General features: G+C 41.1%; 2 protein-coding genes across 2 annotated transcripts; both read left to right on the top strand.

The window, feature by feature from the left end:
• The first annotated feature begins 4,140 nt into the window (after positions 1-4,140).
• LOC125473132 lies at positions 4,141-4,488 on the top strand. The gene has a single exon (XM_048575532.1). The coding sequence runs from the start codon at positions 4,141-4,143 to the stop codon at positions 4,486-4,488; it is 348 nt and encodes a 115-aa protein (XP_048431489.1).
• Positions 4,489-9,195: 4,707 nt separating this feature from the next.
• LOC103963114 (scarecrow-like protein 6) lies at positions 9,196-12,270 on the top strand. The gene has a single exon (XM_009375889.3). It carries the CDS (start codon positions 9,811-9,813, stop codon positions 12,055-12,057), a length of 2,247 nt encoding a protein of 748 aa, XP_009374164.2. The 5' UTR covers positions 9,196-9,810; the 3' UTR covers positions 12,058-12,270.
• Positions 12,271-12,557: the final 287 nt, after the last annotated feature.

Raw genomic sequence — 12,557 nt, 5'->3', positions numbered from 1 at the left:
TGTTGAAAAGACTTTATGAGTTATGCAGCAACAGGGAAACCTTCCAGCAGAGAAATGAGTCAAGATAACGACTTGGTTCTTTCATCTGGGAGAGAATCATGGTGGGCTCAAGAGTCACACCCGTTGTCTGCTCAAGATGCCATGAATTAGGATGTTTTTAGACGCCTATTTGAGGCTAGATTCACACTTCCAGAATATAAGGATAAAAACAGAAAATAATTCACAGAGTTAAAGCAAGGTAAAATGTTAGCCTTGGAGTATTACCGAAAATTCACTGACTTATCCCGCCATTGTCCTGAAATTGTTGGGGATCCTAGAGAGATGCTCCGTTATTTTAAGAAGAAGACTCGTAAGCGACTACGTTCTCTGGCGACTTCTACTTTATGCTCTACTTACCAAGTATTCTTTGAGGTTTTACTTCGTATTAAGATTTCGAGAATGGCCCTGATAATGATGATGATGAGGAGGATAATGATAAGGGTCAGAGGAATAATAACATGGGGCTGTCATCTTTTGGCCCTCAAAAGACTCAGAATTTCAAGAGAAGTGGTAACAGCTGTGGATCATCTAGCGGTGGTTCAAATTCTAATACACCTAGAAGGGGCGGTAGATCCACTGGTGGTTCACGCTTTCAAAATCAAAGGAACCCTAGTAATTCTGGTGCTCAGTTCTGCCACAGGTGCAATATTCATCACTCCAGAAAGTGTAAGAGGGGAGGTAGTGGATGCTATACTTGCAGTCAAATAGGGCACAAAGCTAATCAGTGTCAACAGAATCAGAAACCTCAGCATTCTACTCTACCAGCTGCAGTTCCTCCACATCAGATTCCAGGGCCTAGGACCTACACGCTGACAAGTTACAGTGGTATTTTCCATTACCAAGGTGACATAGCCCAGCATTTAGGAGGAGCATATCAATACCTACCTGATGTTCCCTACTACCATGGTGGTTATCCACAGTACTAGGGGGTTATACGCCGTATCAAGGCAGATGAGCACAATGGTATACTGGAGGACAGTACCAGAATCTTAATGTAGCTTCTAGTAATGGTGGATTGACCAGGTAGCCTAATCCGACAAATCAAGGTCGAGGTAACCAAGGATGCAGTAACCAGGGAAACAAGGGTCGTGGAGGTCGACAACAAGCACAAGGATGTGTCAACAACATCACCTTGTAGGATGCTCAGAGTAACCCCGATTTGATCATGGGTACGTTGAATGTTCTTGGCCATCTTGCTAGAATTTTAATTGACTTGGGTGTTACTCATTCGGTTATTTCCCATATGTTTGCTCAAAAGACTCAACTTCACCCCACTCCTCTTGGTTATGAATTGGAGTTTTCGATGCCTAAGGGTGAAACTTGTTGTGTTAGTTGGGAGTATCGAGGATGTCCCGTTCTTATAAAGGATGCCATAATGCCAGCTAATATTGTTCCCTTGGACATCGTTGATTTCAATGTTATCTTGGGCATGGATTTGTTAGATTATAATCGTTCCATGTTGAATTTTCACCAGAAAATTGTCATTTTCCATCGACCTGGCATGCTAATTGTAACTTTTATCGGCAACAGAGTTATCTCTACCGTGAGGGTGAAGCGAATGCTGAGAAAGGGTTGTCAAGGCTACTTAGCTCATGTAGTGGTGACTGAGGAGACTCCTGCCCATGTGGAAGACGTTCAGGTAATCAGACACTTCCCTGATGTTTTTCCCGATGATCTACCTAGCTTACCACTAGATCGTGAAGTGGAGTTCACCATCGATCTACTTCCAGGTACTGACCCTATTTCTCTAACTCCTTATCGTATGGATTCTGCTGAGTTGAGAGAATTGAAAACCCAGTTGCAATAACTTGTTGATAAAGGTTTTATTCAGCTAAGCACTTTTCCTTAGGGAGCTTCAGTCTTGTTTGTGAGGAAGAAAGATGGAACATTAAGGCTATGTATCGATTACAGACAGCTGAATTGGGTGACGATTAAAAATCGTTATCTATTGCCTTGCATCGATGACCTTTTGTATCAACTTCGTGATTATTACCAGTTGAAGGTCAGAAGTGAAGATATTCCGAAAACAGCCTTTTGAACTTGATATGGTCATTATGAGTTTCTTGGGATGCCATTCGGGTTGACTAATGCTCCGACATCTTTTATAGACCTGATGAATCGGGTATTCCATCTATACCTTGACAGGTTCGTAATTGTCTTCATCGATGACATTCTGGTGTATTCTAATAGCAAGTTTGACCATGCTAGACATTTACGTTTGGTTTTGAAGAAGTTAAGGGAGAATCAGCTGTACGCTAAATTCAGTAAATGCCAATTCTGGTTAGATTAGGTGTCATTCTTGGGACATGTGCTATCAGCCCAGGGGGTTCTCGTGGATCCTCAGAAAGTAGCAGTAGTGGAAATTTGGGAGCAACCTTAGACGGTCATTGAAGTTCGAAGTTTTCTTGGTCTTGCTGGCTATTATCGACGCTTTGTAACAAACTTTTTAGCCATAGCCTTGCCTCTGACAATGTTGACCGGGAAATTAGTTAATTTTAAGTAAAGTGATGATTGTGAACAGAGTTTTCAACATTTAAAGTACTGTCTCACTCATGCGCCTGTCCCGGCACTTCCCGATGACAGTGGGAACTTCGAGATCTACAATGATGCCTCTTTGAATGGTCTAGGTTGTATACTAATGCAGCATGGAAAGTAATAGCTTATGTTTCACAACAGCTCAAGCCTCATGAAATGAACTATCTTACTTATGATCTTGAATTAGCAGCTATTGTCTTTGCTTTAAAATTTTGGTGGCACTATCTTTATGGATAAACTTGTCGAATTTTCACTAACCACAAAAGCCTCAAGTATATCTTTACTCAAAATGAACTTAAGCTTCAGCAGCGTAGATGTATGGAGTTGATCAGAGATTATGACTGCACCATTGAGTATCACCCTGGTCGTGCAAATACTGTAGCCGATGCTCTCAGTAAGAAATCTCATGGTTGACCCAATGCTCTTTATGCATGTCGTGTTCCTCTTCTCACCGACCTAAGATCTACTAGAACCACTTTGGGAGTGGATCACCTAGAAGCCCTACTTACCAACTTTCAAGTCAGGCCAGTTTGGTTGGATCGTGCTCTCAAGGCCCAGGTGAACGATTAAGAATCCCAAGAGTTAAAACAAGTGGTGTTGAACAGCAATAAGGGAGATCTAAAAATTCAAAGGCCTGATGGTATGCTCATGCAGGGTGATCGGATGTATGTACCGAATGTGGAAGAACTGAAGAAGGAAATTCTCGATGAAGCGCATATCTCAACTTATGCGATGCATCCCGAGAGTACTAAAATGTATCATACTATCTAACCTTTCTACTATTGGCCTGGAATGAAAAGAGAAATTCCGGAGTATATGAGTCGTTATGCTGTTTGTTAACAGGTTAAGGCAGAAAAAGAGAAACCATTCGGTTTGCTACAGCCACTTCCCATACCCCAGTGGAAATAGGAAGATATTACCATGCATTTCGTGTACAAGCTGCCTCATACACGAAATGGTTATGATGGTATCTGGGTAATTATAGATCGGCTTACCAAATCCGCGCACTTTTTACTTGTTTTTGAGAACTATTCGTTGAGTTGGTTGGCCGAACTTTTTGTCTCTAAAATTGTCAAGTATCATGGTGTTCTAGTTAGTATCATTTCTGATCAGGACCCTAGATTTACTTGAAAATTCTGGGTAGCTTTTCAAGAAGCTCTAGGCTCAAGAATACTCTACAGCACCGCCTATCATCCTCAGACGGATGGGCAATCACAGAGAACTATTCAGACGTTAGAAGATATGCTGAGATCTTTAGTCCTGCAGTTCGGAGACACATGGCACAAGCGCTTACCTTTGATAGAATTCGCCTACAACAACAACATTCACTCCAGCATTGGTATGTCACTATTTGAGGCGCTTTATGGGAAACCATGTCATACACCGTTGTGTTAGCCCGAAATAGGCGAAAGAGTTTTGGTTGGTCCTGAAATTGTAGATGAGACGACACAAAATATTTAGGTGATAAAAGCTAACCTGATAGCAACCTAGGATCGGTAAAAGAGTATAATAGACAGACATTTAATCGACAGAGTATATAAGGTTGGAGATTGGGTATTCTTAAAGATGTCACCGTGGAAAGGCGTGGTACGTTTCAGGAAGAAAGAAAAGCAAAGTCCTCGTTACATCGGAGTATACCAAATCATTGAGCGAGTTAGTGAAGTTGCTTACCGACTTGATTTACCTCTAGAGTTGTCAATGGTGCATAATGTGTTCCACGTATCCATGCTACGGAGATACGTCTCTGATCCGTCACATGTGATTCCCCCTCAGCCGTTAGAGATTAATCCTGACTTTACGTATGATGAGGTTCCAGTGACGATTCTTGACTGGAAAGACAAAGTCCTCAGGAACAAGACCGTTTGTATGGTGAAAGTCTTATGGAGAAACCACTCTGTTGAGGAAGTTACCTAGGAGACAAAGGAGCGTATGCGAGATGTTAATCAATGTTTGTTCTTTAACTGATCACTAGTAGTGTTGAAATTTCGGAGACAAAATTTTCTTAAGGGGGGTAGGTTGTGACGACCCGTTCCTAATTTTCCATGTAATTTTCTCCCCAAATGTGTAAATTGACGTTTATGTCCTTTTTGGCAAAAATGGAACCTGACATGGATGTAGTCATTCTATTTTTATATTATTTTTCTTGATATCGTAATTAAATGGTACTCGTTACAAATGCGTGAACGTGAGTTAGACCCAATCAGATTTGTAAAAAAAAACGATACGCTCAATTAAAGTATGTTGTAGCGGGTAGAATTGTACACGCGTGTGAGCTAATTTATCAGAGTTAGAAACACTATTTTTGATAAGGAGATGAATTTTTTTGTGTACTTTTACTGGGAAAAATCTGAAAATCTTATCCCTTCTTCTTTTTAAATTGGACTCGTGCCCTCAAATCCCTCACCACCAAACAATTTCACTCTTTAATCCTATCACCCAATCAGATTTTTCTTCTTTCTGTCCAATAAGAACTCAACTTTGTTTTTTTTTTCTCTCTCTCTCTCTCATCTTCTTCCTCTCTTTCTCTGTCCCGAGACCCTCTCCTCTTTGCAACAACAATACACCACCATCAAACTTCACAGATTGAACCTAAAAACACTACCATTGTACTCCACTCATCCTCACAAACCTAGCTGTACCAACCGATCACGAAATGGATGAGTTTTGACTAGTCAACTAGGAAGCTCCGACTTGGACGAGTATCCTCCGATGTGCTTCCAACCGAGTTACAAGTTTTTAGGATGTTAGGAAGCCTCTACACAACTTCCCGAGGCTCCTAGTATAAGTTTGAAGAAGAACCAACATGTAGAAGCACGGTTTCGAGGAGTCGAAAAATAGTCTGAACCTTTCGAGCCAATTTCAGCCCACTTCCAACCACTTTTTAAACTTTTAAACTTGTTCTTCTCTTCCTGGGCTTCATTTCCATATAAATGTTGTCAAAAATGGTTGAGAAATGAACAAGTTATGAAGATTTGAATTTTTCCCAAAAAACCTGCGAAGTTTTTCTAGTTTTTGACGAAACCAGACAGGGGCATTCCACCAGAAAAGATGAAGAATATTCCGTCAAAGTTGACGGAATATTCTAACGGCATCAGATAATGCCGTTAAGTTATGTTAACCGTTTAACGGAATATTTTGTCAAGTCTGACGAAATATTCCTAGTGTTCGTTAGTCACTGGCTTGCGCATGGGGAAGCGTGTAGCTGTGGACTAGCCGATGCGTAAGGGCGCATCTAGCCACCGACCAGCGAGTGCTTGACATGTACGGGTCCGTGACATGGAGTAGAGTGTTTTCGTATATTCAAACCTTCTGTTTGAGCAAACTATGGGAGTTTTTCCTACCTATTTAGTACGAGGGAAAGCACGGCTAGGAGGCTACGATCCATCGACATATCAGTGAGTGGCCATTTGTTTTCATGTATATATATAAAGTTTATTGTTTCCACATGTGTTTTTATATTGATTTTACACCTATTATGCCATGATTTATTTAATTTTAAAAATGTTATTATGATGTTGAGATTTATATATAGTCATGGCATGATCACATACATTATAATTGCTCATCATACATGCTTGCACAAGTTTAGTGCTCGGCCTGGGCCATGTGCACATCGCACCGTATGCTCACCTTGGATCCAAGTATGTGCCAGTCCTGTTGTACAGGTTGCATTAGGCAACTCTGACTCATATGTGCCAAGTCTTCACGTGATTGTAGTACTATAGCGTATATTATGATTACACCCAGTCCTGTTCATGTTAGAAATTATCTGCATGAACTTATGTATTTAGCATAGGTTGATGAACACCTAATTTTATTATGCTATGTTGAGATATTGGGATTTAGCATATTTTTGGATTTATTATTGATTTACATTTGATTTCATACTTATATGTAGTATGATTTTATGGAAACTTTACATGTTTTATGGTGAGGGGTTAGTATGTTCAGAAAATAAATGTGTTTATAAACCTTTGTTTTTGCCCACTCACCCTTCTGTTTTTCGCCTTTCCAGGTCTTAGATAGCTGACCTACTCTGTGGGGTACGAGGAATATCTAGCGTTTCTGACATATCTCTAAATAAATGTAGGAACTTTTCCTATTGTGTATTAAGCACCTTAACTAGTTTCGACTGCACACTCTTTTATCATCTGAACTTTTCCTATTGTATATTAAGCACCCTAACTAGTTTCGACTGCACACTCTTTTATCTTCTATGCTCTGAACATTTGTATTTTATGGGTTCTACCCACTATTGCACACTCATTTTATTAGTTTAATTAAGTTCTAGTTTCAGTTTAAATTTATTCGTATTTTTAGATCACTTACATTTTTGGTTACATCACCTTCAGGTGACAGCCAGCATGCCTCGACTCCGGTCGGGATGTGTCAATAATTTATTTTAAAAATTTTAATGTATTTTTAACAATTTTTATTAACCTTTTATTAATTTTTATTAAGTAAATTAATGCAGACTGTTGGATTTGGAAAAGATTCAAATCCAACAGCCTAGAACGCGCCATGTCATCTAGCCATTGGGTTCGAATTTCAAATTTTTTTGACCATTGGAAATCCAATGGCCCATAACAAGCCACGTGGCCACTCACGGATCCAAATTGGTGTGTTGAAGCGGTGGGCCCCACTGCCTGTTTTCTGTTGGGAACACTCGTTTATGCGCCCGTGTGTGTGTTTCCCACACGCCTGATGCAAAAAAAAAATAATATAAGTGTGTCGTGACATCATGTTGGTGTCAGCATGATGTCACATAGGCTAGTTGATTGCTCAGCACATTTTGGGCCGGCCTATGGCCTGGCTTGGGCTGAAGGCTAGCCTATTAGGCTGGGTTGGAGTGTTTTAGTGGAGTCCTGGTCCATTTTTCACACTTTGAGCTGGTCTATCTCTTGGGGTGGACTTGCTCTCATATCCCACTGTGATCTCTAATCCTTTGAGACCTTAATCCACATCAGAAATACATTCTTTGAAAACCCAGTAGCCATTACAACATTACCCACATGAAATTTCTCCCAGTTTTAATTTAATCCCATCACATCAATAAAATCAATTAACAATTAAGCCACAAATCGAGATATTCGAACTGCCACCATAGATGTCATAATAGAAACGAAGGTCACGTTACCCAAAAGCAGAGGTCATGATGACTAGGAACAGAGGTCGCAATGCCCACTTGGTTTCGATCAACTATCTCTGGTTCTTTGTTCATATCTACTTGGTGTTTATTGAAGGTCGCGATGCGCTGCCGCCCATGGCGGGATAGGTCGAAGAAAAACAAGTGTGATTTTTCTTTAGCATGAGTCCGACTAATAATACCAAGGTTTTGGAAGGCATAATTAAGCAGGTAGGAAGGGTATTAAAATGGTGGGGCCGGATTAAATAATTTGGTGTTTATTTAATATGAGACTTACCAAACACTCACTTCGTATTATTAGTACTATTCGATAGTCTTGTACAACGTGTCAAACGAAGCCTAAGGTGGCAATCTAAACTGCTAATTATTTTCACTATTTTCTGCATAATTTACATGTCAAGACAAGTCAAAATGGATTATTACTTTTTCTAGAACTCATGTCGGATTTCAATGCAATATCAGTATTTTCTAGTCAAGTATATCAACCAAGCAAAAAAAAAGTCAGTTATTACATTATTAGTATTTTTGTATCTAGACCAAAAATTCATTCAAGTATTTTCTGCATAATTTTGTCTAGTTTGTAACGACCAATGTTTGTTTGTCAAGATAAACATGAAAAATTACTCTTTGTCTAGTTCATTTAATTATGTGAACATTTTCGTTCTCCTTTTTGTATATTCTTTTGCTGTTATACGAACACCAAAATACGAAAAAGAGTAAAAACGCCTCCCATATCGGTGGATAACTATCTTGGCAGCTTCCGCCTGACGGCTTGCCTGAGTGCAAACTAAATCGGACAGAATTGGATCCCCTCCTAAGTAAATGGTGGGGATCCTCATGATTTACTAACATGGACAGTTGAATTTTAATCCAATGATTACAAGTAAAAGATCTTTCTAAAATTTATAATAATTGTAGCCGTTGAATTTATAATACACAAACCACCACCTTCACTTCTCACACCTTCATATCTTTATTTTTAGAGTGAATAGTAATTGACATGTTAACAAGTGGGAAGACTCTTTTTTTTGGGATGTGATATCCACACATCTCATTTTACTTCTCACACACCTTTTTAATTTTCGGCCGTCAAATCAGATGAATTGAAGAAGATCAATAGATATAAATTATCAAGGGGTACGTGAATAACACATTTTTTTTTTATTTATTTATTAAACAAACGATATTATTTACGTTAAGAGGAAAGGATAGGCTTAGCCTTACAATTGACAAGTAATAATGTGATTCAAATTTACCTTCGACGAGAATCAAGTCTAAAACTTTTGGACTGTAGTACTAAGTGGCTAATAATGAGCTTGATAGAGATTGCGGTTGGCATTTACGCGCGATGGCATGCGAATGGGTTTGAAGGGAGTGACAGTAACCCTAGTCCTTAGCAGCGAGTTAGATAACTACATCTACAGACAAAAGCCACATAAAAAAATTAAAAATTAAAAAACAAAAGTTAGAAAACGAGAGAAAGAGAGAGAGCACTTTACCACTTTTATATGTTGCACGCATCCACATAGCAGAAAACAGAAGGAAGACGAAGTAGCACTACTCCCCTCAAACCCTCAATCCTCAAGGCTCAAGGCAAACCAGAAGCAGCAGAGGAGAAAGAACGAGCAAAAATAAAAAAAAATAATCCCACAAAAACGCCCAAACCCACACAGACAGAAGAAATGAAGAAAGAAGATGGTTCCAAAAGTGGGTCTTGAGCCCCGAGGCCTGTTTGCTTCAAATGCAAAAGCTTTTTCTGCAACAACAAAAGCCATTAAGCTAGCAGAACAGCGCAAGCCGCATCAGCAGCAGCTAAAAGTGCTTTTGGGTGCTGAGAGATTTCGTTTCAACAGCTGAGCATGTACTTGGGTAGTCTCTGTTTGACCCAGAATCTGGACTAAAAAACCAGAAAAAAAAGAGTTTTTGTTTTTGGGGTTTTTAGCATTGAGCTCTCTGGGTTTGTAAATTTGAGTTCAACCTATTTGTAATTTGTGCTTCTGGGGTTGTGGGTTTTGTTGGTTTTGAAGAAAAACTGGAGATATTTGTGTTTTTTGGTTTGAGGAGATTTGTAGGAGTGTTGATTTTGTTGGATGAAGGCCATGCCCCTACCCTTTGAGGAGTTTCAAGGGAAGGGGGTGCTAGATTTCTCTTCTGTTTCTTCTTCTTCTGCTGCTGCTGCTGCTTCAGATTCATTTCTTTCATTGCCGCCGCAAAAGTGGATTCACCGCCACCACAGCAGCAAAGAGAATTGCTATGTGGGCAGCACTGAGCCCACCTCTGTCCTCGACACCAGAAGAAGCCCAAGCCCGCCCACATCCTCCTCAACACTGTCTTCCTCCCACGGCAGCGGAGCCAGCGGTGGCTCGACAGACACAACCACTGCGGCGGGGGTCGAAAACCCATCTCAAACACCCTTAGAGGAACAAAAATGCGGCCCGTCGCTCGGCATGGAGGACTGGGAGAGCGTTCTGTCTGAGTCCCCAGGTCAAGAGCAGTCCATCCTGAGGTTGATTATGAGTGACATCGAAGACCCCTCTCTTGGATTGAACACGCTGCTGCAGAGTTCAAGCGGTTCTGATCATCACCACCAAAATTTGGAATTCGGCTGCGGAGGGTTTCAGGATGTGGTGGATCAAGGCGGAGGATACGGCGGCGGCTTCGAACCCGATGATCATTCTGGGGGTTTGGTTAGCCCCTCTCTGCACGCAAGTTCTGATCCTGATTTTAATTTCAGTAATAATGCCTCAAATGTTGAGACTCAGAGCAGCAATGTGAGACCAAACCCTACAATGTTCTCTGCTTCAATGAGTAATCCTTTTCCGGTTTCGCTGTCTTCCGGCATGTTTCAGCGGCAACAGAACATGGGTCTGGAGGAGAAGCCTCAGATTTTCAATCCCCAGATGGTAATTAACCAAAACCAAGCTCAGTCTACACAGAACCCAGCTATGTTTATGCCTTTGACACATGCCCAATTGCAAGAGCACCACCTTCTCTCACCGCCTCCGTCGAAAAGGCTCAATTCTGGTGGATTTGGACCCGGTTACCCAGTCCAAAGGGTACCCTTTTTGAATCCCGGGCAAGAGCTATTGGTTCGGGCTCAGCAACAGCAGCAGCAGCTTCAGTTTCTTCCTCAGCACCTTCAGCAGCAGAGGCCAACAATGCCGGTGGCAAAGGAGAAAATGATGAGCCCGGCAGAGGGCGGTAAAGAAATGATGAACCAGAACCACCAGCAGCAGCAGCTTCAGCAAGCAGTAATTGACCAGCTTTTCAATGCAGCAGAGTTGATCGAAACAGGAAATCCGGTACTCGCGCAAGGGATATTGGCGCGGCTCAATCACCAGCTCTCTCCCATTGGCAAGCCTTTTTCAAGGGCTGCTTTTTACTTCAAGGAGGCCTTGCAATTGCTCCTTCACATCAACACCTCTAGTAACTCTTCTTCGGCTTTGTCGCCTTTTAGCCTCATTTTCAAGATTGGTGCTTATAAATCGTTCTCTGAAATCTCGCCTGTTGTCCAATTTGCCAACTTTACTTGTAACCAAGCCATCCTTGAAGCCGTGGAGGGCTTTAATCGTGTTCATGTTATTGATTTTGATATTGGCTATGGCGGGCAATGGGCTTCTTTCATGCAAGAAGTTGCCTTGAGAAATGGGGGTGCATCTTCTCTTAAAATCACTGCATTTATATCGTCTTCCGCGCATGATGAATTTGAGGTTAGTTTCACTCGAGAAAACCTCAAACACTTTGCTAGTGAGCTCAACTTGGCATTCGAACTTGAACTTGTGAGCCTTGAGTCGTTGAACTCTGGTTCGTGGGGATTGCCTATTCATGCTTCTGACGGCGTGGCAGTTGCTGTCAATCTCCCCATTGGCTCCTTTTCGAGTAACCCTTTATTGCTTCCATTGATCTTGCGCTTTGTTAAGCAGCTTTCTCCCAGAATTGTTGTCTCTTTGGACAGAGGCAGTGATCGGACCGATGTTCCATTTCCCCACCAAATAATCCAAGCCCTCCACTCTTACTCCGGCCTGCTTGAATCAATAGATGCTGTCAATGTAAACCCAGATGCACTGCAGAAGATTGAGAGGTACTTGCTCCAACCAGGCATTGAAAAGATTGTAACGGGCCGCCATCATTCCCCTAAAAGAACACCTTCCTGGAGGACACTGTTTTTGTCATCTGGGTTCTCACCATTGACATTCAGCAATTTCACCGAGTCCCAGGCCGAGTGCTTGGTGCAGCGGACTCCGGTTGGGGGGTTCCACGTCGAGAAGAGACAGTCTTCGCTTGTGCTCTGCTGGCAGCGCAAGGATCTCATTTCTGCCTCAGCTTGGAGGTGCTGAAGAACCGGCATTTTGAAGTTGGTTCTACCAATTCATAACTTACTGCTTTAGTTTTGGAACTCTTTCGGTTCTCTTCCTTGATTCTACAAATATGCCCTAATTGTCTATGGTTCTGTAGTAGGCCTTTTGATTCCAATGAAGAAACCAAACATTCAAAGTAACTCAATGGCTTTGTACAGGTTTTGTTTATTTATTTATATTTTCAGTTTCTTACTTTAGAATTTGGGTATATCTATATATTCTGGTGTTTTTCTTAAAGATAGTGCCGTTCACACATATATTTTTATTTTTCACACTCTTGCTAATTTTTGGATACTGATGTCTTCAATCTAGTTGATACAATGGCGGGAAATGGATAGGTGTGTGTGAGAAGCAAAAACTGATGTTACTTTTCACACCCTTGTTAATTTATGGATAATGACGTCTTCAACATCCGTCTAAACCCATCTAGGTTACGATCCACTTAGAAAGAAAATAAATAATTTTAATTTTGTATTTTA

The sequence above is a fragment of a genome, unplaced genomic scaffold (genome assembly GCF_019419815.1).
Source record: "Pyrus x bretschneideri cultivar Hongxiangsu unplaced genomic scaffold, Pyrus_bretschneideri_v1 Contig8, whole genome shotgun sequence".
Lineage (NCBI taxonomy): Eukaryota > Viridiplantae > Streptophyta > Magnoliopsida > Rosales > Rosaceae > Pyrus > Pyrus x bretschneideri.
This window is presented reverse-complemented; position numbering and strand designations above follow the sequence as displayed.

Bases quoted from the DNA above. Each gene is read 5' to 3' on its own strand.
- LOC125473132 (XM_048575532.1), top strand. From the start codon at position 4,141: ATGTCACCGTGGAAAGGCGTGGTACGTTTCAGGAAGAAAGAAAAGCAA.
- LOC103963114 (XM_009375889.3), top strand. From the start codon at position 9,811: ATGAAGGCCATGCCCCTACCCTTTGAGGAGTTTCAAGGGAAGGGGGTG.